Below are 26,315 nucleotides of genomic sequence, written 5' to 3'. Positions count from 1 at the left end.
CCATTGATTTTCAACTTTGTGAGAATTGTGCAAACTGTGTGTTTTTTTTTTTTTAATCAGCATGTTTCAAGAACAAAGGGAAACAAGGAGAGGCTAAAAGCTTTTCAACAATACTGTATGTCGCATTAAGATAAGTGTAGCTTTTCTGGTCTCCTTTATCCCTCCAATCGAACTAATGACCTCAACTCTCAAAATTGACTGTATCAACAGTCATGGAGTCATATGTAAAATACCTGTATGGGCTGTTAAAAACATACTAACTTCCCTTATTGTAATTTAGTCATCCAACCACTGTCAGTTTTTTTGACCCCCCCCCTCTGCCACTCCCTTTCTTTCCATCTCGCAACACCTCTAGCCCCGCCTGTCTGACTGTGAGTTTCATGCTCCTTCCATCGTATTTAGTTCCCGGGGACCCATTTTAACCTAACAGTCCTTTTTTTTTTGTCCCCGAAGCCCGTCATTTTTTTTTTTGACAGTCTAAATTCTTGTCGGGAAAGTCAGGACTTCAGCAGTTTCACCTCCCACTTTTCCTGACCTGCACATCTCAAGGTAAGGCCGTTCAAACAGGCGGACTGCAAGTGCGTTTCACAACAGGTGTCCGCTCTGCACGACTAACCCAACAAAACTCTTCGACTTCATCCCTGTTTGCCTACGCAGTTTCATAGACTAAAGAGATACTGTCGCAGTCGAGGTGCGGGTAACTTCCGAGTTAAAGTCCGGTTTTACCAAAAAACTACGGCGCGACAGTCGAAACCACACTGAAGCGCAGGTGTCGTGTTGCGTTCAAGCGCGTTGCGAAATACTCCTACCAAAAATGTCACCTGGGGCGATCACTTAATAGTCATAATGTATTTGTAAAGTTGTTAGGTGGATGATCAAACTGTTATTTTATTACTACGTATAAACGTACGTGTGTAGGTCGCATTTTTAATGTGATATGTCACCAAAAGATTACATTATCTACTTTGAAATGTGAGTAGACGACTTCGGATCGACTAAAATGACTCAAATACATAGGTTGTCCCTTTCAAAATAGGCCTGCAGAGCTCCAGAACAATAATATTTTAGGCAGTCTTTTCTGCTTCTATTGTAGATGTTAAGAGTAAACACACGGATAGTAAAGTTCACACGAATAATGGGTTGTCCCACTCGGCCATAAAGGCAAGATATTTCCATATCTTTGACAGTAACAACCCGAGCGCACCTGCTGAGCCAGTCACGTTATCCAAAGCGATCACCTGATGTTTGAGAAAGGAAAAGAAAAAAAAAAGGTCTTTCAGTCTAAAGGCCAAGAATAACTAAAACAGACATGTTTTTAACGTGTCATTGGTAAACATGCAATCATCAATCTGACATGAGCTGTGGTTGAGATTATCTTCATCCTTCAGAAATTCTTTGTGGTATTGATTCAACACTCAGGACTGTCTGCATGTGTCATGAGGTGTGCCTTTAACCAAAGCCAACACTTATTATAAGTGCTGAGAGGATTAAGCCACCTCCACTGAGATGCCTGTTACGATTAAGGAACTGTGCGCTCTGTGAATCCTGTTTCCACAATAAAACTAAGATGCTTTCATCATGTGCCTTTGCTGTACAGCAGTATCTAAAGCCTTTGCACTTGCTTTTTTTCTTGTCAGTTTCTAGCCACATTCTTGCATGCCTCCGTGTTTGGAATGCATCGCATTAGAGATACTGATATTGGGAACCTACTTGAAACTTTCTCATAGTCCCCTTTATATGTTTGTGTGGTGTAATGACTATAAACGTGGAAAGAATGAGCCTGTTTGACCCGTTTTTGTGTGTTTGTTACCACAGTGTGTTGAAGGAAAAAAGAGGCTGTTGTAAATCAACAGCAAAATTCAAAGGAAAAATGCCTGTGGTGAGCATAAAGATCTTATAAAAGTTAGTTTTTCTCTTGTCTGTAGAATAACGTAAAAAGAAAAAAAAACAAAACAATTCAACTTAATGAATGAATTGTTAAAGCTGAAGGCCTTGTGATATTCACTTTGCCTGTATGCAGCGATCGGTCATGTTTTTCAGGGATGATTTACAAGTAGGCTTATCTGTGCCCTGTGTAGTCTTTCTGCCAAACGCTGATGAAGCTTTCAGAGATAGGGGCATACAAAGACACCATGTTGCCATTATAAACAGCATCTCATGTATTTTTTCTTTTTTTCAACTCTCCTAATTTGTTTTGACCAAAATTCAAGGACTGAAGAACTCCAGTGCCTCATCTCGTGGGTCCATAAACAGCCTTAAACTTTGATAGAGTTGTTGCTCATACATGTAACTGATATATTTTTGTTGCCAGCATTGATAAAGCCTCTTGACCTCGCTATGTGCTGGTGTGTTAGATTTCTCTATGCGGGTTTGTAGTATGGTTCCTGGGGTGAATCCCGGCTGGGGCCTTTCTTCCCGCGTATGAGAGGGTTCTTTCCCGGTACTCCGACTTCCTCCCACTGTCCAAAAACATGCACGTTAGGTTGATTGATGACTCTTAATTGCCCCAAGGAGTGGGTGTGAGCGTTGATGGTTGTGTGTCTCATTTGTCTGTGTGTGGCCCTGCGATGGACTGGCGACCTGTACAGGGTGTACCCCGCCTTTTGCCCAGCGACAGCTGGGATAGGCTCCAACCCCCCTGCAGCCCGGGGTATAGAAAATGAATGGATGGCTTTAACTTGTGATATGATAAAAAAGAAAAAAGTGATTGCTACATCTAACTGTGTCAGCCTACTTTACAGCTTTTGGCAGATTACTAATCTGCCTTCTATCTGACATCACCAGTGGGATGTGCTGTATGACTTCAAAGCTGACACGATCTGTGTATCCCAGCCTCTGCAGGCAGTGTTTTTCTTTCATCATTTAAAATACAAGGGTTACTAACCTAACCTAAGCAGACTTGCGCTTCAAAGACCACTATTAGATTCCTTGCCACACTTGGAAGATATGAAGCAAATTAAGCATCGTGAGTTGACTTGTGCTGGCTTAATATCATATCCTGGATGTCACATCTGACACAGACTGCAGTGAGGGAAAGACACCCCGCTGTGGAGGCAGCCAGGCTGCTCACCCTGCTGCGCTGAATCAAGAAAGAAACAGTTGTACACACAAGAGGCTTTTAATGACTGTATAATAACGATAATTAGATTAGAGATTACACTTTCAGTGATAAACAACAGATGAGTTATAATAGAAATGAGGTCGTTTGAGATGATTACATGAGATTTGGTAGAGGCATGTTTTTGCCGACATTTCTTTGTCTGCTCGTAGCAAGATTATACAAAAATTCTCTGGTCAGATTTAATGAAAGTTGATGAAGAGATTTGGCTTTTTTTCTTTTTTTTTAACATAAACAAAACAAACATTCAGTTTTGGTGTTGGGTCTTTTCTTTAATTGTCAAAATAGGCCTTTGAGGATGCACTGAGTCTAGTCTCCAGTTAACATTTTTGTCTGTTGAAGCCACAGTTAGCAGTAGTAGTAGTTATTTATATATACACCCCAGGTGCTTTTGCAATTACAATCTCACAAGTTTAGACCTAATCATACATATCAGTATAAAAGTATCACTTTTATTAACATGGAACAAGGATAATTACAATGGTAATTATTTTACCATTAATAATTAGCTGCAACACATTAGTTGTTGTAAACTATACAAAATAAGTAGATAAATGGCAAAACAGGCTTCAGTGTGTTGAAGCTGCAGCGTCTGCTTGTGCTCCCTGTCTGACTGTATGATATTAGTATTTTGTTCCCATCAACGGCTGTTCTGTTCAACACAATGCTGTTTGTAATGTTCTTTTGCTGTTATTAATGCTTATGGCAAAACAGTAACTCCAGAAAGAACTGCTGAGATTTGTGTGCGGGCGAGGCCTCTCATTTGACAATCAGCAGTGACTCTTGAGGAAACAGGGCCCTCGGGGGAAGCAAAAAATACAAGCAGGTGTTAGAATGGATGTAAAAAACAGGCTGTAAACAGGTCAGCGTGGTAAATATCAGTGTCACAATAATTAAGTTCAAAATCATTGCAATCAGTGAGGTTTGCATAGCAACAGAGAATAATTAAACCCACTTTGATAATGATGAATACGCCGTAGCAATTGTGTCTTTGTTTAATTACTGTTTATCACGAGGGAACAAGGGAACTGGAGTGAACTGGAGTGAAGTAAAAATGGGCAATCAGTTTTGGTTGTGAATTGATAACATAACTCATACAGTATGTTGCATACGTCAGATCTTCTCACAAACCTACTGCATGGAAAAAAAAAGACATGTTCCTGTCGTTTCTTGACACTTTGTCCCCATCAGATTATCCTGTCATTTCTTATCCATTCATTCTCTTTATCCACACACAGCTGTCACTGTGCACAGGGTAACCAGACTCCATTATTAGTAATCTAAGTCATGACGCATCAGAGTCCTCCGTAGACAGTGGCTTGTTTCTATAGTTACCATCAACTGTCTGGACTTTAAAGTGTTTGTAACAATACACTCTGGACAGTGCTAAACAAAATGGTGGCCACCTTGAGTTCTCTTTGTCACAGGCCCCAGCTGTTTGCAGAAAGACAATCCACACTGTGAACCAACAGGTGGCTGATGCATTTTATAGTCCTGTTTAGACACTATCAGTAGATAGTCAGCAGAAACAAGACGGGCCCTGCCATTGTATATGGATCCAAGCAAAATGGTTTGGCTGTCCAGAGATTTTACTCATCTGCTGATAAAAAGCAATGGGAGCGACATCTTATGTGGCTGACAGGCGGTAATAAGTATTTACCTCCACCCATTTAGGACTGATCGTACTATATGAGAGGCACAGTGTGCTCTGAACAGGTTGCTAGTCTCAGATAAAGATGGAGAATTACGCTCAGCTACAGGCAATTGAAACAGCTGGTAGAAGAATAGGTTCTGTCTCAAATGCACTGAAAGAGGAGCCCAATGAAATGTTCACACATGTGCTGGGACCTTGTATCATTGTTGCAAAAGAATGAAAGAATCACTCTTTTTTTTCCTTTCCGTGGCTTTATTGATCTTTTCTTACTGAGACACTCCATCACCTGGTCCAGATTCACAAACACTTTGCTGCTCAAACAGTGTAATGTATACATTTGCCCCCTCAAAATGTCAGCACATTCCCTAAGGTGCAGCAACATATGCAAGATCTGCATAAGTTAGCCACTGCAGATTAGAAAAACACGGGTGATTGATGTGTCTCTACATAGAGGTTTTCATTGTCGAGCATTAATCTAAGTGAGGGAGAATGAGAGTAGGCATATAGGGCACAGGCTATGGCACGGTGACATGATAATGGCTCTTTGTGTTTCTGTTTGTGAATAGAGCAGCCAGAGGTTTAGAGTGACGTTGGTGCAACCCACGCCATGTCAGTGACGGTCGCGCACAGAGTGAGGAAGTATAAGAGGGTGGAATCAAAAGACGTCAAAAGAAAGTAGGGGGGTTAAACATGTCTGCACAAATCTCTGTGACGACTTGAACTGTATCTCCTAATTTGAAACGAGGATTTTTTTTATGGGAGACTAGTTTCTCCTTGAATCGTAGTCAACTGATAAGAGGTAAGCCAGAGTGAGGCTCTTAGAACAGACGTAAGTTTCAGACAAGTGAGAATTGCTTTTTCTCTTTTTCAAGTGTCGGATATTGCCAGCCAAATGAAAGATGCCCACGCTGACACATTATGATGGACGATGGCGTTGCCTTCGCTCTAGTGTTAATAGCCTTACAGAGAGAACCGACAAGCAGTTTGATATTCATTGATGCAATCAAACACAGCAACTTTCCTTTTGCATAACTTACACAAAAATAGGTCCACATGAATGAGAATCAGTAGCATTCTTAGGCCAAGCGCATTGCGTAATAGCTAGATGATACATATCTATCCGTTCCAGTAATTTACGTGTAGTTAGTGTCATCATATATCAGTGTTGATAATAACTGTGATTGCACAGTGATCGTGTTAGACGCTTCTACACCTCCTTCACCGATAGCTTTAGCAATATTACACAAACCTCTACAGTCTACTGTAGTCATAAGAGTTCTTTTTGTCAGAATTGTCTGATATTGTGAGCTGTAATGTGAAAGGTTTCTGTGCCTGTAGTGACACTGAAAAATATGTGTGATAACATTCTGATGTCTGTCCTTTACTTTCACTTTGATGTAACAAAATGCTAACATTACACTTTTTTTTTTTCTTTTTCAATGTTTATTTCAGCCATGTTACTACCACCATCCCTGCTGCTCCTCCTTGGCCTCCTTACCTGGAGTCCCAGTGCAACATGGGCTGCTAAAGTGATTGTGGTCCCACCTATCATGTTTGAATCCCACCTCTACATCTTCAAGACGCTGGCAACAGCTCTACACCAAGAGGGCCACGAGACCCATTTTCTAGTTTCAGAGGGCCGTGAGGTCCCGCCCTCTTCTCACTACCATTTGCAGCGCTACCCAGGGATCTTTAACAGCAGCACGGCTGACAATTTCCTCCAGTCCAAAGTCAGCAACATCTTCTCAGGCCGCTTGACATTTCTGGAACTGTTTGACATTCTTGACCACTACTCACAGAACTGTGATGCTGTTGTTGGCAATACTGAAGTAATGAAGCGTCTGAAAGAAGCCAAATTTGACCTGCTGCTCGTGGACCCCAATGAGATGTGTGGTTTTGTGATTGCTCATATCCTGGGTGTCAAATACGCTGTGTTCAGCACAGGCCTCTGGTACCCTGCAGAGGTTGGAGCCCCAGCGCCCTTATCATATGTGCCCGAATTCAACTCATTGCTGACAGATCGCATGTCCTTACTGCAGAGGATCGCGAACACAGCTGTTTACCTGGTGCAACGCTTTGGAGTCCATTACATTGCATTGCCCAAATACGACCGGATAATGAAGAAACATGGAGTAAAGCCTCAAGTCGCCATGGCTGACCTGGTGCAGGGGAGCCGGCTGTGGATGCTATGCACTGACATGGCACTGGAGTTTCCCAGGCCCACCCTGCCACATGTGGTCTACATTGGAGGAATCCTCACAAAGCCCCCCAGCCCACTACCACAGGTCAGATCCAAGAGCTGACAAGCACAGGATGAGGCAGACAAAAAGCCTTTTTGTCCTAGTTGAGTCATGTATGATGGGTTAATCCCTCTCAATCTAGTAAAGTTATACCTAGAGCATGCTTAGCTATACAGCAAAGTCTCTGGTTAATGTATTTTCATGCATTATTTCATACTAATATCTAGTATCCTGTGCATTGTCATATGGCTCAACTCCATTCAAGACTCCTTGCGCTTCAGATGATCAAATTGATTAAAAAAACACACACTAAAATTCACATTTTCCAAATCTTTCTACATGTAGTGCTTACAGATGCAACCGTAGATGTCCAGATATAAAGAGCTCTTAGCCATTTGTGGTTGAGTCTCTAATATAATGCCGGAGCCAACGTAACAGAGTTTGACTAAGCTATTATGCAAATGTGTGAGCTCAAAGGCAGGTTAGAGAGCCATATTGCCTCTTTGAATCTTCAGTGGACTGGGAAAAGTTTATCCCTTTGTATTTGCAAATTGAGATGGAGGCAAATGTATGTAAGTGTATATATATATATATATATATATATATATATATATATATACATACATACATACATACAGTGTTCAATAGCTTGTCTTACTGCTTTCCCATGGTTTCAGTATTTTTCATATACTTTTACTTGTTCTCATTGTCTTTTATCGCTCTGTATATCTTATTATCTCGTCCAGCTACAATGTGAGTCTTTATAGGCGAGACCGTGGTGAAGATGGGTTTGGGCTCAATGGGCATGGTGGATTTTGAGCAGACAGGGAGGGGAGTCATGGAGAGCAGAGGCGGGTAGCGATGGGGGTTCGTCGAGCGTTTGGACACTGCGAGCGCGGGCAGTAGGTATCTGCTGCTGGGGGTTTTAGGAATGCCAGTCCAGCCAATAGGGAGCATTGTGTCGTGTTGTGTGGAGGGAGTTATAATGGAAGTGGAGGGAGAACGAGGTCATTGTTCTGGGCAGATCTCTGGGGACACTGGGACTCTTTTATGGGGTCACTGAGGCTGCGTTGTCGGGACAGTAGCGCTGTGCTGTTGGGACACAGAGCCCAGTGTGCCTATGAGGCTGCTCTGTGCCAGGGCCAACCTTAGCTGTTGCAGCTGGACTACCAGCCTCCCTCTAATCCTCCTGTGCTCCTGTCACTTTGGCATGACTGCTCTCTGATCAGTCCTCAACCTCTGTTAGTCAGTGCAACCTCAACTAACATTCAGAAATGAAAATCTAAAAGTAACCCCATTCTCCAGAGGTCCAGAGTTTCCCAGTTTGCGATGACTTCACATCTCCTTCGTCAAGCATGTTTTTGACAAGTAATGGCGGGATGTGTTGAAACTCAACAGCCACAATTATAAGGAGCAGGTTTGCTGAGAGATGTGGATAATAACACCTCTAATTAAATCTCCCTTGCTTCTTGAAACATACAAAGTGTTGCTTTCAATTTCTATCCACCAATTATCATCACAAGCTTCCCCTGCTTTTTTTTTCTTTTTGCTTAAATCTTTTGGCACATTCATTGATATATTTATTTACAATTAATATGTGAATAAAAATGAAGAAAAAAATGAAGAAATAAGTAGATATAATAGATGTTACTGAGGACTTGGTATTTAACATGTGAACAGTGGACTAAAGATCTTTCTTTTCTTATCAGATGGTTAATGTTTCCCTCCTGATCTTTCTCTGGAACTCAACCTTGAGAAGAAAATCATAACCAGTGTTGGTGCATTTACTGGATTTCCCAGTTTCCCAGCAATTCCAACTCTGAGTTCTATTCTCTTGAATCTGGTTCTGGATAATAGGATAAATCTGGATACATTAGTTCTCCTCCATTATGTTGTTATAATTTCAATGTGACCCAAATTAGTTCTTTGATTATCTCCTTTCTTCCACGTATCAGCTGTGGGACTGTTTCTAGTCAACAGGAACTGGAACACGAGAGACATGTTGTACCCAAGTCTTCTCTCAGAAAAACAAAACAAAAACCTTTTTCCTCTATTTAATTAAGCTGGCAGTGACCGCCTGGTTCCATACACCACAGTATGAATGATGACCAAGGGTGAACTATTGCTCGTCGTGATGTTGGTGACTAGTGACATGCCTTTGGCTATTTTATTATGAGTTGAAGCCATGTTTCTCTAGAGATCTGCAACTTGTCTTTATCGTTGTGAACCAGCTTCTGTGGGGTCTCAGTTTCTGTGCGTTTGGTGATTCATGGCTAAGTTTTAGGGAGAGACGTTCTGTTTTTAGGGTGACTCAGTAACCCCTGTCCAGAGAGTACAGAACAGAGGAAAAACAGCCTTGTAACGAACTCTGATGCCTTTACTATTCTGTTTATCAATGTGCTCAGACCTTTTCAAAAAAACTGATAAACCCTAAATTACACACACAAAACCAGAGCTTACAGTCGCGGCGATCTATTGGCCAAACAGACGTCAGCAACATTTCATAAAAACGACAAACACTGATAATTAAAGAAGCGTTGGCAGTTTGTTGTTGTTGGGAATTTATGCACAGAATTTATTTAAATAAGTTTGCACCTGCTAGAATACATCAACTAGAGCCCATACTGGTCATTATTATGCATCACTGGAGTGTAATTAAAACTTTTTAGTGTGCTGCATGTTCTTTGGTGAGGTTAGCTTTGCAAAGTCCAGATCATCCTGGGTTCATCACAAGTGTCAGCGAAGGGAAACAGATGACAAAAACACCTTGAAATTTATGTGAAATGCCTCCTGTTGTGATTTTAGGTATTTCTTCATTTTTTGTTAAATATTTGTTTAATGATAATTCAAGCTAAGCTCTAAAGTTGTAAAAATATGTACAATTCATCATTTGGATCGTCTGGATGATTCTGATGTGTAATAATAATGAGGTTTCCTATTTTTCTTCAGGATTTTGAGGCGTGGGTGAATGACACCACGGAGCATGGCTTTGTGGTCGTGTCGTTTGGAGCTGGAGTCAAGTACCTCTCCCAGGACATTGCTCACAAACTGGCAGGAGCCCTGGCCAGGCTGCCCCAGCGTGTCATCTGGAGGTAACACTCACACATGCATACAGCTGTCAATATGGCAAAATGTGCCAAGTCTAAGCAAAAATATTACACTGTCTGAGGCTCTTATTGTCAGACAACATGGACCCCATAATCAGCTCTCCTGGAACTTTGTAAAAGAAGGGCTGTTTGTTGAGGTCAGAGTCCCACCACACCCGCATCACACCTACACAACTCAGAGTTTTCCCTAACGTCAAGAGAGCCACCTTAGGAAAACCTGATGACTCATTATTGTAGAAGTGGAAACACTTGAGCACTTTTTTTATAGTGTGACAAAAGATAATGATTTCATATGGAGCGTTTATTTAGATCAATTCCCTTTTCACTTCTTTGAGTCTCCTTCGTAAAGATGTAAGCAAATGCCTGTAAGAAATTTCAGCATCGTATCTTGGGTTCTTTTTGCTGTAGTCACGTGACGGGCAAAGTATATCAGAAGCACTAAACTGTTGAAGTGTTCAGAGCAAATTATTATATTTACAAGAGGCTCTTAGCAGACGTGGCTAAATAATGAACGGAATCTATTCTGTCACTATTACCCAAGCTGCAGATACTAAAAAATAAGAGTGAGGGAACCTAGGGAAGGGAAAAAGTGTGAGTACTGGTTTCACAATGCCTTTGAATGCCTTCTTCCACCCTGTTAATCCTTAATCTTATCTTGGCATATTTAACAGCTTGTGACTCATTTACAGCTGTGACCCACTTTTTTGTGTAATTATAATCTTGCATATGATCTGGAATCCAAACTCGACTATTTGTACGTTCCCTTTGAACAAACAAATATGTTCCAGTAGTGTTAGTCACTTTGTTCTGTTATATATTCAGCAGGAACAAAGCTCAGACTCGAGCACATACCTACTTTTCATCCCCACACCTGTTGGAATATCATGTTGCTGTGCTAATGTTTATATGTGATGTCATGTTTACATGTGTGGGGAGGCGTTGGCGGTTAAGAGCTTCACATACACAAACACAATGTACTACACAGTTTACAGTGACGTCATAACCAATAGAAATGGTCAGATGACCTTTATTTGTCGATACCGACCTATATCCGGTTTTAATTCAGTTTTAAGCACTATGTTTCAAAACGTTTGTTTTTATTGAGAGAGTAGAGGCAAAATTTTGCTGTTAAGAAGCTTTGTTTTGCGTTTTGGCTCATCTATAACAATGAAACCCTCAGCTCTTAGAAACAATAGTGTCATATTATGTCATTAGTCGTCCTAGTGCCTGTTCCGCTCTTGAATGAATCTTGATGAGTGTATTTGTTGTCATCACACTTTTAGACTCTACAACTCATGAAAATCAAACAAAAAAGTAGTGCAGGCACAAAGTTCAATGCCACTGTTTAAACAGACAAACCCATTTTGTTGGTTTTTATGTTGTTAGAGATGTGTGTGTGTGTGAAAATGACATCAGGAAAGAAAAAAAAACTGGAGAATTCTGTTTTTATTTGCTCTCTGTCTTCCAAAGACGCCACCCTGTTTCCAGAAAAAGGCAGGACAAATTGCTATATGTGAACAGAAACACACGTACACATTTTTGCGAATCTTTCAAACTACATGTTTTATTGATATCCCAAAAAGCAGATATTGAGTTTTGAAAGTCAGAAAAGTTATAATTTTCCGAGAAAACAAGTTTTCAATTCAATGCCAGTGACCCATTTCGAAAGAGATGAGTCAGAGACGTGTTGCGCCACCTCTTCTAATCCCTGTAACTGTCTTTTTATATGCAGTCATGCTATTAATCTGTTCTCAATTAACTTATTTAGTTGTGAGATGTTTTTTAAGGCTTTTCATTTTGAACAATAGAAAGTAAATGACAAGTAATTCAGCAGGTTTTCTTTGTACAGTTTCCAGTTAGAAACTCGTTAAGCCCCAGGAATCTTTTTGGGGTTCCTGCTTGAAAAGGACACGCCCAAAATGAACTGAGTGTTTCTCCACAGCTATAAACTCTGTGTCACTTCATCAGAGCCGAATCGAAAAGGTTCATTTCCACAAAGTAGTGACATTTTCTAAAATGCAGTATAAGTTTTTGATATGTAATTTGTCTATTTGTTGGGACTGTGACTGATCATAGGTCATGGCTCAACAATTTGAGATCAACTCCATTAGAGAATTATCGGCCAGTTAATAAAAAAAAAGTAATAATTAAAAAAAATCATGATAAAATTGCTAAGAACTCTGGTCTTTCAAAGTCCTCAGCATACATTATGTGAAAATGATTGTCAGTGTGCCAAAGATGAAAACCACTGTTGGATGCACATGACCTTTGAGCCCTCATGCAGCACTGCATAAGCAACACTCATGCCACCCTGATCAATATATCCATATGGGCCCTGGATAATCATATCACCCCCATTTTATCACCGACAAACTTTGATGATATGGACGGGGTGGGGGCATTAGTGTCAATTGCATATTTGTGAGTGTACCATTTACGCAGAGGCATATGTTGGAATTTTATGAAAGACATATGCCTCTATCGAGGTGACATCTTACCCTGGGGGGTAGTAAGTGGTCTGAGTACAATGCCAGACCTCGTCCTGCAGTGTGTGTGCTTGACTGACCTGCCTTCGATTGACTCCTTGTGATAATCTATAGTAAGTAAGCAAAAAATAAACAAGAAGCTGATAGAAGCTGAAGTCATATAACGGGGGGAGGAGTTATGTATTTCTCATAAAGATGACACATATAACACAGATTTATGGTGAACCTAGAGAGAATATCAAAGCTCAAGGTGGAAAATGATGTCATTTATTGCATGCATAACTTAGCCTGTTTTTCCAGTAAGCCTGATGTCGACGTGTTGACCATCTTAGCAATCACCAGCGTACAGTTATGGCAGAATGTCACATCTAATTATTTTTGCGGATAAGATGCTGGTAAATAGGGAACCAATGATGCATGTATTGTATCATCCACAGCCCATTTAAACACAAGCTGCAACTGTAGTACAAACTTTGTGAAGTTAAACAAAGGACTATGCTTTGCATAGAATTTGAAAATGGAAGTCCTGTTTAAGCACTGATTTTTCATTCTGACATATCAGTGTCACAGGCAGGTGCCTGACCGGGTCCAAAGATGTATCAAAACAATGATCGTTGACCCTGGAGAACACGATTCTCTTGCAAGACCCATGACTTTGTTTTGTGACCTGGCTTTCCCTGGTTTTTCCAAACTCAGAGGATGGAAAAGGAAGAGGACTGAGGAGCCAAATGAATTGTGTCATTGACAGTTGGCCTCGTGAATGTAGGCTTTGATTGGCACGGCAGTGAAGCGATGCTTTGTTTACGAGAGGGGAAGGGTTTGAGTTAGGGAGGGAAGCAGACAGTGAGGGACAGCTTGGGGTCATAATAAAGCATTCACATCTACAGATACCATTCACATAATTCACCTCAGCCAGTTCAAGATTCTGTATTCCATGCAAAGTAAAAAAAATGATAAATTTAGCTTTCAGTGCACAGTGTCTGGTTAACACAACATGCACGCTGCACATATAATGCCAGGTGCACAGCTATCCGGCAAACTACACACATTCAGAATTTGAGTTAGCCTTTGATGCTAATACTTGAGGTAACCGAAACTCAGAACTACTCAAAATCAGGTTCTGCATCAGAAAATCTCAAACAAATAAAAAAAAACTATTTAATTCCACAAAAATGGTCAAGATTGAGTTGCAGGAGAAAGTAAACCAGTACTCATGTGAAAACAAAGAGTCCTCAAAGTAGAAACAAGCCCAACAATGGCTGAGTTGTTGCATTAACTTTGGGCTGCTTGAAATTTAATAAACAATTTGACATTTTGGGAAATTTTGATTGGATTTTTTTAATCCCTATAAAATAATGATGTTTGTTTATAAAGGCCGGTGTAGCCTTGAACCATATGGAATCTTACTTATCTTTGACTGTAATGCAGATGGGTTAACACTCACTTTTGCACCAAGGTTGATTGTGTGCTAAGCTAAGCTAAGCTAACTAGCTGCAAGTTATAGTGTTTTTGGGGAAGTTAGCCCTCTAAATTTACCTTCGTAAGTAGCTATATGCTTGAAAAAAAAAAAGAAAAAAGTCAAAGCACTTTGTTCTGACATAATATTCTGCTGGCAGCTGTGTTGGAAGACAGTTTCAGTTGGTCTCGTCTGTTACCGGTGACTCGACTCTTGACGCTGCACCCCTTGAACATTGTGATATTCTGCATATTAAATATACTGCATGTGAGACAACATTTGTGGCAAAACATTTGACTGCTGTTGGTTAAAATTCACTCCATTTGAAGTTAGTTTTCCTTTTATTGAAATGGTCACCCGTGGTTCTGCCAGCTCAACAGACTTTGCTAACTGGACAAAGAAGACTTCAGGTCTTTTTTTAGTCTTATTTTGTAGGACACTGACAAATTTAGCTAAAGACACATAGAACTTAATTTATAAAATGCTGTTCTTAAATTTCTAATTGAATTGTAACTGATAATGTAGAAGCTTTCAGAAATATTGTAGAACAACACTAATCAGTAAGTAAGAGCCCAAACTCTAATTTACTGATTTTATTGAGACTATATATATATATATATATATATATATATATTTACATATATTTATGTAACTGCACCAGAGACTGTACAGCTGAAATATATTTTTTAATTTACCTTAATGCAATATGATTAGAAACCCATGTTAAAATGACTGTGTGCATGTCTGTGTAGATACTCAGTTATCCATTTTATGGTCATCCTAAGAAAATATTAATTTGTTTGTCTCTTTGAGTAAATGTTTGCAAAAGGACAGACTGTACACAAATAAGCAGATATGCAGTTGGATTCCATTGTTGGTTCATCAAGTCGTCTCCTGTAATTTAATTAGTAAAATGCTAAAATCTCACGTGATGGCCTAGTGCTTCAGTGAAACAAAAGGGATCTCAATAACCTGTGAGACTGTCCACACTTCCTGGAACACTCCACTTTTTACTTGGGAGGACTTTAGGATGAGAGGTTAAGTGGCAGCAAAAAATGAAAAAATAAGTAACGATGCCTTCTGTTTATACTGTTAAGACTGATATGTGTACAGTTATGACAGTTACTGTACAGAGTATATGGAATTGCAGGCGATTTGCCTCTTCTCCATTAAGATTAATCATCAAGATTTAATGTGTGTTAGTGCATTCCTCAAAACTGAGGTGAAGTCTGTTAGCATTTGTTTTTACTTCTCCCAACATCATTTCTTTTTCTCTCCTTAGATTTTCTGGTGTTCCACCCAGTAATCTAGGCAACAACACCAAACTTGTTGATTGGATGCCCCAGAATGACCTTTTGGGTGAGTACATCAGAAGGACGTCACAAAACACGTGTGTCACAGTACACTGTGACACACTGTATTGTGTGGATTGACTGAAATGTTTTTGAAACTAAATTAGTGTGATGATACTTTGGTAAAGCAAGACTGACTCTTCCATTATGGGTCAGTAAAGTATAATATTACGATAGTTTTCTGTAGAAATGATGTCAACCTTCATGCGGTATGTGACATGTGCAACAACATGTTTGTTGGATCAAAAAGAATACCAATAATATCTATAAAATCTAATTAATGCCACTGAAATTCCTGTCAAAAATGACAAATGAAAAAAAACAAAACACTACCTGCTCATCTAGGCCACGCCAACACAAGGGCTTTCCTGAGTCACGGGGGACTAAACAGCATCTACGAGGCCATGTATCATGGCGTGCCGGTGGTGGGTGTGCCTCTCTTTGGAGACCACTATGACACTATGACTCGTGTGGCAGCCAAAGGTATGGGTATCTTGATCCACTGGAAGTACATGACAGAGGAAGATCTCTTTGTTGCCCTCACCAGCGTCATCAAAGACACCAGGTTAAATTTACGTCTTGTTCTATATGCTCACACAAATGCTTTATGTATTAGTGTTATTATTATCGTTTGTCTCATTGTCTCATCTAGTGATTATCCAAAACTGTACTGTGGCTTTTCTCAAACCCCTCGTACTCATCCTGTGTCTCTTTATGCAAAGGTACCGCCAGCAAGCCCGTCTTCTCTCCAACATTCACAAAGACCAGCCAGGCCACCCTGTGACGAGGGCCGTCTATTGGATCAGCTACATCCTCCGTCACAACGGTGCCAACCACCTGCGCTCAGCTGTATACGAGGTGTCCCCCTACCAGTACTTCCTGCTGGATGTGATTGTTACTGTAGCTGCTGCCGTGGCTCTCACAAGCTTTGTCCTGCGTAGGCTGGTGCGATTGTTGAGGGGGAAGGCTGGCGACCACGGCAGAGGAGGCGCCGTCAGGGATGATGGTAACATGACCAACGGACATTGCCATAGCGAGAGCATTCCCAACGGAAAACACAAACGCAACGGCTCCTTGAAAAACGAGAAGAAGATTAATTAGTTCTTGAAATGGCAAAAAGGCGTGAGGAAGGAGTTGCCCTACGGACTCAGCTCTAGGTTTGGTTTGGTGGTTTTATGAAAGCTTGGAGAAAAAGCTGTTCTTAGGTCTGCGTCAAGAGGCAACTGCTACTCAAAGCAAGTATGAGGCTGAAAGAGGAGACAACAAGGCATCGTGTGGGGACAGAGCAAAGCATCAGGTGCTCAAAATCTGTGTGTATGTGTGTGTGTGTGTGTGTGTAGGTGAATGTTTATGTGTGCAATGAGGCAAATTTAACAAAAAAAAAACCAAAACTTTAACAACAGCAGTTACAGCTACACAGCATGACACTGGGAAGTCTGTGGGGATGAAACAGGAAAGACACACTGGAGGACGCCGTTTCTGTACGAGCATCTTCTCTGGTGCATGTTCTCTGTTGTCTTCCTGCCTTCCGTACCAATGGAAGAATGATGGAGAGGGGGAAATCCTGAGCGCCAACCTCTCATCCTCAGAACAAAACAAGAAAACAAACAGCTTAGCAAATATTTAGAATTCAATGTTTTTAACTGCAAACTCCATAAACTGTAAATAGAAGATAAATCTATTTATTTCTGTACAAATTTATTTCAATGATGGACCTTTTAATCTTGTCTCATACTTAATTTATTTCATACATCAGTGGTTTGACAACATGACTGTAGATGCACACTCCCGACTCTTTGCACACATATGCACAACACTATTCTTCATATGGGTGAAACCAAACAAACCGTCGTTGTTAGCATGCTCCAGGTCTATGGCTGGTGTTCAGATTGATCAGTGGGTCTTCAGCTTCCCCTTTTCTCACAGGGTTGCATTCAGCGGCTTTCATTTTGGTGGAGAATGAACTCTGTTTGGCATGTTTGTGTGAAAAGTTGATCACACTAATGAAAAAAACATGGAGTCGTGATAACCAATAAGGGCACTATGGATAGGCAGAACCGAGCCAGATTGGCAGTGTGCTCCAGCCCATCCAGTCAGGTGGTCTGGGATGAGTCAGAGAATATTTGATTCGTGACTTTAGTTCCATATCTCAATTCTGCATCCCTCAGCTATTTCCTACAGTAGTAAAGATTCATTTCTTGATTGCCATTTTCACTGTCACACCTTGTATGTCAGTCATCTTTGATTTAGCTGTTCGTTATTTATTGTATTCATTCTAACATGTGTTGCAAATGCTTGTTTCAAATTATACTCTTCAGGTAGCAACATACACTCAATGTTCACATCTGAAACCCACTGAGATTCTGCTGTTTAGGTCCACGTACAAACCTGCAGACCTTTTGTAATTAATAGTTAATAGTGAGCATGAATGATTCACATTCTCTATGTGGCTGTAATGCAAACACATGTGTATGCGGAATGCTTGACTACAGGTGTCTATGTATGCTCGTCACGTCTTGTGTGTTTTAGATCGTTATACACCGAGTGTATGGATGAAAAAAAAGCAGACGAGAAATGTTTTTAGCCCATTGAGATTTGTGTAAAAAAAAAAAAAAATTACTCCATAGTCTTCTGAAATTAAGTCACGTATAAGCCCCAAGAAATAATAATTTTCTTTAAAAAAAAAGAGGAGGTTGCCACCAGCTGCCTCTTCATCCTCATTATTTTAAAGTTATATTTGGCCCAACATTCAGCCGCTACGTCTGTTCGTTTGAAATGGAGATTGTGTTTTAAGAAGAGTGAGCGAATGCCATAGTTCCGACAACAGAGGTGAACCCCGGTACTTTTACAGGTGATTAGAATGTGTGAAAGTTACACTGTTACCTGCACAGAAATTCAATTTTTTATCTAAATCCGTCAGTAAGCTCAAAGTTCAAAGCAAGCTGGATGGTCGTAAGAGTGTGTGGAGTACCTTGTGAATGGATATTTTCAATAGGCAGGTGCTTGTGTTCATAATAATATCATGAACGCGACTCCTCCAGTTGAATTATTTGTTAGGCCACTCCGCCACACTTTCTAGTTCCAGCTAGTTTTCAGCACAAATTTCTTCTTTTTAAAGTGACAAATTGCAATGGCATTTTAGCATCCTAGCAAAGGGATTGTTTACCAACTAATAATAGCTTCACTCACAGGCAAAAGAAGCAATGTAAATGGAGAGAAAAATGAAGGAAATACTCACTTAAACAGTGAAAAACTGGGAGCTTAACATCCTGCAGACATGTTTGCAAATCCTTTTTAATTGAAAAAAAATAAAAATATATTTCTTTCTTTCTCTGTGAGCTACAATTACACTTGTGCAGCACAACCAAGCCCTGCTGAGAAAGAGACCGATATACTTGAATTGACATCGTTATCATCAATAACAACGTCAGCTGTTGGGCATGGTAGGTTGATTAGAAGGTGCTACCAAAGCTATGAACAGGGTCTGAAGCGTAAAAATAAATGTGATGAAAAATCCTCTCATTATTTTTTCAGTATTAATGTTTTATCCCACATATGTAAATCCCGTCCTTTAATGTTTCTCTGTTTCTGTACATATTTTGCAGTCTGATTTGTCTCAAGTCTTGTTATGTTTGTATGTTATCAACTCAAAAATTGTCTTCATCGGTGCACTTGCTTGTTCCTTTTTCCCACCTCTTCGTTGCACTCTTTTTAATCCTCTCTCTGTCCCACTTTGTTAAGATTCACTTAAGCTTCATTTTGAAATGACACAAAGTCCTCACTTTTTTTCCTCATGTGTGTCCATGTTGTAAATAGAATGTAAACAAAATACTAATGCTGAATAAAAACGCATATTTTGTTTGCAGAGGTGATTGAAACTTTTTATTTTTCGTACACATTGCCATGGTGTGTGCTGTTGTCTGTAGTTACTGCAAACCCATAGAAGCTGCACTCAGAAAATGTCTTTATTGCAGGTGATGTACATGTGTGACGGGAAGAAGAGTCCAGAAAGTTCTGTTTGCAATCTGCAGGCTTTGCTTGCTCTTGAGCACAATCATGTAGGCTCTAAATGGGGAAATGAATAAATTAGATAAAGAGATTCGGTAGCTCTCAGTAAAGTCCGCAAAGTCAGTCACTTGTGAGAATAGTATCCCGAAAGCAAAAGCCTAATGAAATTCTGTTGGGCGATTTCTCTATACATTGACTTTTTTTTCTTCAGTATGGAATTATTTTTAACTTCAGGGTTTCAGGACAATGGGCCTTGCATTTTAAATGCACGTAAATTGTTTCAGTGACATGACAAGATGGATGTTGTTTACTGCAGTTTCTGGACTCAGTGTAACAGGGCCAGTATAAGCTTTCTGTCGGGAATTGTTACCAGGCAGCAAGAGGCATTTGTAGGTATCAAATGGTAGAATCAACTGAAGTAGCTAACTGCATACACACACAAACACACAAGTCAGGCAGATAGACAGGGTTATCTAATGCTGTATGCTTGTGCTGAGTGAGGCTGGGGTAACAAAACACCCTGCCTGGTACCCTACTTCACTCATTGGCCCTGTTAATTATTCACTCTGGCTGCAGGGGCCGGCAGACCTCTCTGTCACACACACGCAGTAGAGGCCTCTACGGTATATTTAATTTACGCTCTCGAAGTTGTTTTCTTTTGTTGCCGCTGGTGGTCAAATCGGGCACTGTTCTGTTAACTGAGACAGGAAGGGGGAGGAAATGGAGGGCTGGACTGCTGATGAGGAATCTGATATAGCAGAAAACACAGTAGGCATCATTCATGATATCCTCCATTCATTCTTAGCCACACCTCCCTCCTCAGATCTTCTAAGTGGCTATTATCCACATTTACTCTCCACCCCAAAGGAGAAGCATCTGAAGTAATTAAAGACTTTGTGTCGGACTAAGCGGCCTCACCATTCGGGGCACAAAGTCCTCACTCTTTGCAGAAGATCTAAGTGACGGATTTGCCAATAGTTTGAATACAGGGTGTGCTTTAATCTTCTGCCCAACTGACAATGTCTTCATGTGAGAGCCTGGCTGAAAGAGGATGTTGGACTGGCTGTGTGTGTTAGTGACTCTTGGGTGTGTGCCAGTTTTGAAATTGTTGACTTAGCTTGTTTGAGCCCAAATGAAGGATGGTTTTCCTTCAGTGTTTATTCATCTCTGTCACACTATATCCCAAGAGCTCTACCTAGGGATGTGCTCGGAAGCATGTAATACTTCTTCTAAATGATTTGACAGGACCAAGAGAGGTTCCGAGCACTAAATCAACCTAAACTGACCACGACAACACACGTCATCCAAAAAAGAGAGAAAAGCCTTAAAAAGATTATTTCTTTGAATGTAAAATAATTGAGATGAAAATGTTGCAGAGGAGACCAGCCAATTTTAATCCTCGTAATCATAAGTCACAGTTAATACAAACGGCATTCACAACAAAATTAAAATTCATGTTTCCATATTGAATTTGTAGTGCTATGAGGTTAAAGGTAAAAACCCTTTTGCCCTCAACAGAATTAGCCTGTCGCATTACTTGTATTTTGGTGAATGGCTCTCTAGAGTTAAGCGAGGGTGTAATATGGACTTTGCTCTGAAAGCGATTGATATTCACTTTGTATGTGAGAGGTGATATCCAAGCATACTATCCTCTTGCATGGAATGAGAGAACCCATCATTACTGTTAACTGTTGGATTTTGTCCTCTTTCATTGACAATTCTGCTTTATTTCATAGTTTAGTGAGAGGCAGAGAAATAGAATAGGTCATGTTATACATATTGTGAAAGGTTAGGATCAACACATTCAAGATTTCCAACAACTCGATGAAAAACTCATTCGTGTAAGTAGAAGTTGCTGATATGTGTGTGTGTCTGAAAAGTAAAAATAAAGGGAAAACGTGAGGCCAAGTCTAATTTTGCAGGTTACTTCTATGTCCAGTAGAGGACAGTAGCACCCCACAGTAACTACTCTGCTTGCCATATTACTTCCTCTCTTCTTCTGTCTGTGAGTCTCATTTTATTTAATTATTTATTTATTTATTTACTTACTGCTGCTCCTCTGCTTTGACCAACAGCTGACGAACCTGTTGAGTAAAGCTCCCAAACTAAAAGGAGGTTCTGATGCAAAGATCCGGCAATAGCTTCCAAGAATATAGATGAGGTTTCACGTGTGAAGCTGGGCAGTTATTGCCATTCTGGTCCAGTATATCAACAGCTGTAACTCCTATTAAATCTTCCCCCATGTCAAAATCTTTAGACCCAAACTCAGGATGACAGACATGACCAACACTGGGTGAAGAGAAGCCTTAAACATCAGAGGCCTTTTAGTACCACATGTATGTGTGTGTGTGTGTAAGATTTCAAATGAAAGTTAAATGATCCATGTGGAGCAGCTTCAAAGATAAGATTATGCCAGAAAGGGACCAATGGAGGTAATTAATAACTGCAGCAAAAAATATAATCAGCATGTGCTATATTTGTGGGTGCAGGCCTTAAATCCATGCATGCATTTCTATGCATATTTATATTAATCTTCATGTGAGTGTGTTGGGGTGTTTGGGATTGATAGAGCCCCGTCACTGTGTCACCATGGAGATAAGAGAAGCCCGACAGCCTGCGAGAGAGAATGACAGCTTTTATATCAATCATACTGACTTATAACTGCACGTGTGTGTACAAGTGTGTCTGAACGGTAAGGGGTTAGGAAAGGGTATTAGGCTGGAATCAAAAATAAATCAATGTCATGTGGTTTGTATGTCAGCAGCTGTTGTCAGTTTGGCCTCACCTCTCACTATAATCTCTAAACTCCAGGGTCCACACACACAGCCTCACACACACACGCACGCACACACAGTGCACTGGCACACAAACAGACAGATGCCACCGTGTGTCACCATCTCTAAGTGCTTGGACAACGCCCAGAAGGAGACTGTTGGCCAAATGTTGTCCTGGCACGGAAATCTACATCTTTGCAGCTTCTCTGGGATCTAATTCTCTGTCTGATTTACTTTCTGCTCCTCTCTAAATATCTCCTCCTCTCTGTCTCTCCAGTTTATTTTTCACCTCTCCTACAACGTCTTCCCACTTTCTTCCTCCGTCTTCCAGTTTCCATCTCCAAACATCATCCAACCCCAGAGCCTCAGTGACTGTGCAAGCTGATGCAGCGTATCTGTGAGGAATTGAAAATTCAATTGAAGAAAATCGGGCATTTGAGTTTTAAGCCACATATTTAATTATGAGAGTGAATTATAGCTACGTCGCTGCAGGGGCGCAGTGGAGAGGTAATGTGACCAAGTAAATGATGAATAGGCTCCAAATAAACATAAAGTCAACGCTATGCTTCAATGGAATAATAACACCCACTGCTTTGCTATACCTTCCATACAAGCTTAATGAGACCTAGAAAAAACATAAAAACAAAGAAAGTGAACACTTTCTTTAGGTGTTTTAAAGTACAAGGAAACGTTTTGCTAATATGATCAGAATCTGCAGCAGACAGAGAGGCCAGCAGGGAAATAGAAAGATAGAAAAGACAGAGAGGGACTCTGAAGATTGTAAGATAGAAATCTAACCTCCACTATGATCAGATATTGTCTTCACTGATAAAGACACAAAAATACCTTCTTACTCTCTCTCCCATCTCAAATTTTGAACTCAGTGTATTATTTGATCCTTATCGGTTTCAGTTATTTAATTTCTTTTTCGTTGCCTTTGCTTTAAGTTTTTGCCTTTTCATAAATAAAGCATATACAAAAAAAAAAAAGGATAATCTTCAAGTGGGTTTTTTTCCTCAAAATATCACTTTCTCAAGATCACATTTTTATTTGCTCCACTGAAAATGTTTTTATCAAGATAAAGGATTCAAATCCATGCATTGTTGACTTTCTCTGGCCCCAATTTAATTCTGATTCTCTTGGTAAGGTGCAGAGTGACAAAAAAGAAGTGGTGAGAATTCGATGGCAAGTTGCATCTGTGAAGAGACAACGGTGGACGTCAACATTTGCTGGCAATAAAAAAGAAAAGCTTTTATTGTATTGTAATTAGTGGCAAAAAAAGATGTCAAGTCTAAATATGTAAATGAGTCTGCAGTTAAAAGAGCTGTTGCACCTCTCTGACTGTCAGGGGACATATATCCCCAAAAAGAGAGCTGTCAGTGAAAACATTGGAAAGATTTATGAAAGTCCTTCGAGAAGGTGATTCAACTCAGGGTATTGCAAAAGATGATTGTTCCCGTTCTAAAATATGGAGCATGCACAAACAGAATGGCAAGTGTGTAAAAGGGAAATATACAGATCGAACTAGAACGACTGCAGAGCATCAGAAAAGAAAAGCGAAACTGAAATGGGAATGGGATTTGCATCCAAAATCAAAATGTAAACCATCACTTACACTTAAACGGAAGACAAAGTTTAAGTGGGGTAAGCACAACCACCCATAAACTGTGGATCATTGAATGAAAGTGCTATTCCGTGTTGAATCACCAATCTTCACTGTGCAAGCAGCTGATGCTGGAACTTTCATTTAGTGAAACATATAAAGATAAATGCCTGAAGAAAACAAACCCAGGTGAGGTAAAGGACCAGGGGAGGTCATTGTTACCTCAACAGTAGATGCACAGGTGTACAGTGAAATTTTGGACAGTTATTCTGGACAGTATAAAGTAGGCTTTATGAAGATTAAGCAATTTATAGAAGGACAATGCGCAGAGTGTTAAAACGTTTATCCAGGAAAGCCAACTATTTAAGACATGGACAGAAAACATAAAAAAGAAAATCATGATTGAGTGATCCCACACTTCTCTCCCCTACTTGAAAGACGTTTTATCAAATTGTCTTAGATCTGTTTTGCAAAGCCAGAAAGTTCAGTTTTTGAATAAGACAATTTTGTATAATATGTATGATGTTTCCCCCCTGCAAAACTAAAAAGCTGAATGATCATTTTCCAAGAGTGGTGATCTCATATTAACATTATTTTTTTTCTTTCATGCTGCCATGTTCAGAAGGGCCCATATGATGTAAAACAACCAGACCTGACCAACATCAGACATTCAAACATAACTCATTTAAAAGTCTGGCTCAGAGTAGGGGATAATGTGGTTATCTTCTCTCATATAATCTGTACATACTGATGCATGTTTGCGCATGTGCAGACAGACATCAGCACACACCTCCACTGAGTCAGTCGGTGGACTCTCCATCATTGCCAGCGGTCGCCCGGTGTTCTTTGGTTGGTTGCAGGTTGATGGATGAGTCTCCCTTGAGCAGCTCTGTTAAAGCGCCTCTCTATCAGGCTGCAGCCCGCACGGGCCCTCACATTTGATTAGATCCCAATGGAAGCCAGTTGCTCCCTGTCATCACTCATACAGCACAGGCCTGAGATGCAACAGCGACAGCCATTGGAGCGCAGAGCTTGACACGCTGAGGAAGCCATTTCGGTGCAAAGAGAGGATATTATGTGACTCATGTACAACTCTGTTTCACATGGGTGGCACTGCACTTGGCTGGACGTGATGTGATGGAGATGGATACCCAGAAGAGTCTTATTTCCATTCTTCAGGTTATAGGTTATATTCAGAACCAAAAGCCTCATTCAAGATTCTATCGATCAAAGTTCCCACCCATTCATTTAAATTACACCTTTACTTGAGTGAGGACCATTATAGCACTTCAAATCCGAAAAAGCTTCTGCTGCATTTGCTGTCTTTTTCTCTTGCTGTTTTTTTTTTTGCTCTCTGTCATCTCTCATCTCTCATCTCCCTCTGTTGGTATTTACATGTCAATGGCTTCTGTGTAAGTGCGTTTCTCTTTTTTGTCTGCTATTTACATGTCATTGGCTTTCACGGCTTGATGGTGCTGCGTTGAAATGAAAGTAATTTGCTCCCTGACAGTCAGGCCATTTTACTAGCTATTACTCTCATCCATTCTGGTCACTGAATAATAATGACAATGAAACCAGGGAGCTGTGAAGAAATTTTGCAAGCTCTTTTGTTAGTGACGCTGGTGTGGTTTTCGTGTGGTGGTGGTCCCTGCACCTCGTAAAGACTTTTTTAGATCATAAGCTAAATCTTTGCCCCTTTTGTGCTGAACTGTGTTATATTCTGAAGTAATTTTTATAGCTTGAAAGTCAGTTGCTTCGGCGAAAGAGTTGAAATTCAACAGTTTGGAGTTCTGGTGTCTAAACTTTTAAGCAGTTGTAAAAGTAATGTTATTTCTTCCTCCTTTCCATTCACTAACAAAGCAAATCTGAAGAATTATTTTGAAAGGGTGTATAAAAAGAAATGTGAATCAGACACGTTAGCATGGACTGGTTTGAAGTGATTTAAATGAGCTGGGTAATGTAACCAGAGGGTGGCCATGTAGGCTAAGTTGCTCTTGGTTGTAATTCAGAAAAATCTAGTTCTTTCCCCAGTTAGTTGTTCTAACTGGGGAAAAAAAACCTTGAAGAGGAAAAAAAATCAGAATCTTTGATGTAAATCCACTAGAGGAAAATGGAGAGAGCTCTTCTGCAGGAATTACTTTAATCTCTGGACTTACTTGGATAGATTTTGTTGTTTGTGTGGAAGATTTGTCTTAGAATTTTTTTTCTTAGATTTTCTTATTCACATTTTCTAAATGTGAATCAAAAAAGGCAATGGAACCCTGGTTAGTGCAGCCAAAAGTCAAATCAAGCATTCTTCATTAACCTGACAACAGTGTGAAAACCATCACACTGTGAAAATCCAGTAAATTGCATTGAAAAAAAGCTATTCCAGCATGAAATCATGGTACTTCCCAGCGAGGGCCTGTAGATAGGTCTCCATTGATGATGCGGTTTAAAAATAAAGACTAATTTCCTTCAAGCCAGCAGAATGGACCGTGCCAAAGTATTAAATCGCTGTTGCAGAAGTGATTTGAG

General features: G+C 40.2%; 1 protein-coding gene across 2 annotated transcripts; it reads left to right on the top strand.

Moving 5' to 3' along the window:
• Nucleotides 1-369: 369 nt before the first annotated feature.
• ugt8 (UDP glycosyltransferase 8) lies at nucleotides 370-19,285 on the top strand. Of its 2 annotated transcripts, none has more exons than XM_072385083.1 (6): nucleotides 370-549; nucleotides 6,225-7,057; nucleotides 9,962-10,104; nucleotides 15,344-15,420; nucleotides 15,759-15,978; nucleotides 16,136-19,285. In XM_072385083.1, exons 2-6 carry the CDS (start codon nucleotides 6,227-6,229, stop codon nucleotides 16,512-16,514), a joined length of 1,650 nt encoding a protein of 549 aa, XP_072241184.1. In that variant the 5' UTR covers nucleotides 370-549; nucleotides 6,225-6,226; the 3' UTR covers nucleotides 16,515-19,285. The 2 variants fall into 2 exon arrangements, with proteins under 2 accessions (XP_072241184.1, XP_072241185.1); XM_072385084.1 differs by lacking the exon at nucleotides 370-549 and adding an exon at nucleotides 5,306-5,447.
• The last annotated feature ends 7,030 nt before the right edge of the window (nucleotides 19,286-26,315 follow it).

Source organism: Leuresthes tenuis, unplaced genomic scaffold (genome assembly GCF_036924035.1).
Source record: "Leuresthes tenuis unplaced genomic scaffold, fLeuTen1.0.hap1 SCAF_4, whole genome shotgun sequence".
Classification (NCBI taxonomy): Eukaryota; Metazoa; Chordata; class Actinopteri; order Atheriniformes; family Atherinopsidae; genus Leuresthes; species Leuresthes tenuis.
The sequence above is the reverse complement of the archived record's forward strand: the minus strand, read 5'-3'. Positions and strand labels throughout refer to the sequence as shown.

Bases quoted from the DNA above. Each gene is read 5' to 3' on its own strand.
- ugt8 (XM_072385083.1), top strand. From the start codon at position 6,227: ATGTTACTACCACCATCCCTGCTGCTCCTCCTTGGCCTCCTTACCTGG. The intron at 15,421-15,758 runs GTGAGTACATCA...CTGCTCATCTAG, and splicing joins GCCCCAGAATGACCTTTTGG to GCCACGCCAACACAAGGGCT. The intron at 15,979-16,135 runs GTTAAATTTACG...CTTTATGCAAAG, and splicing joins AGCGTCATCAAAGACACCAG to GTACCGCCAGCAAGCCCGTC.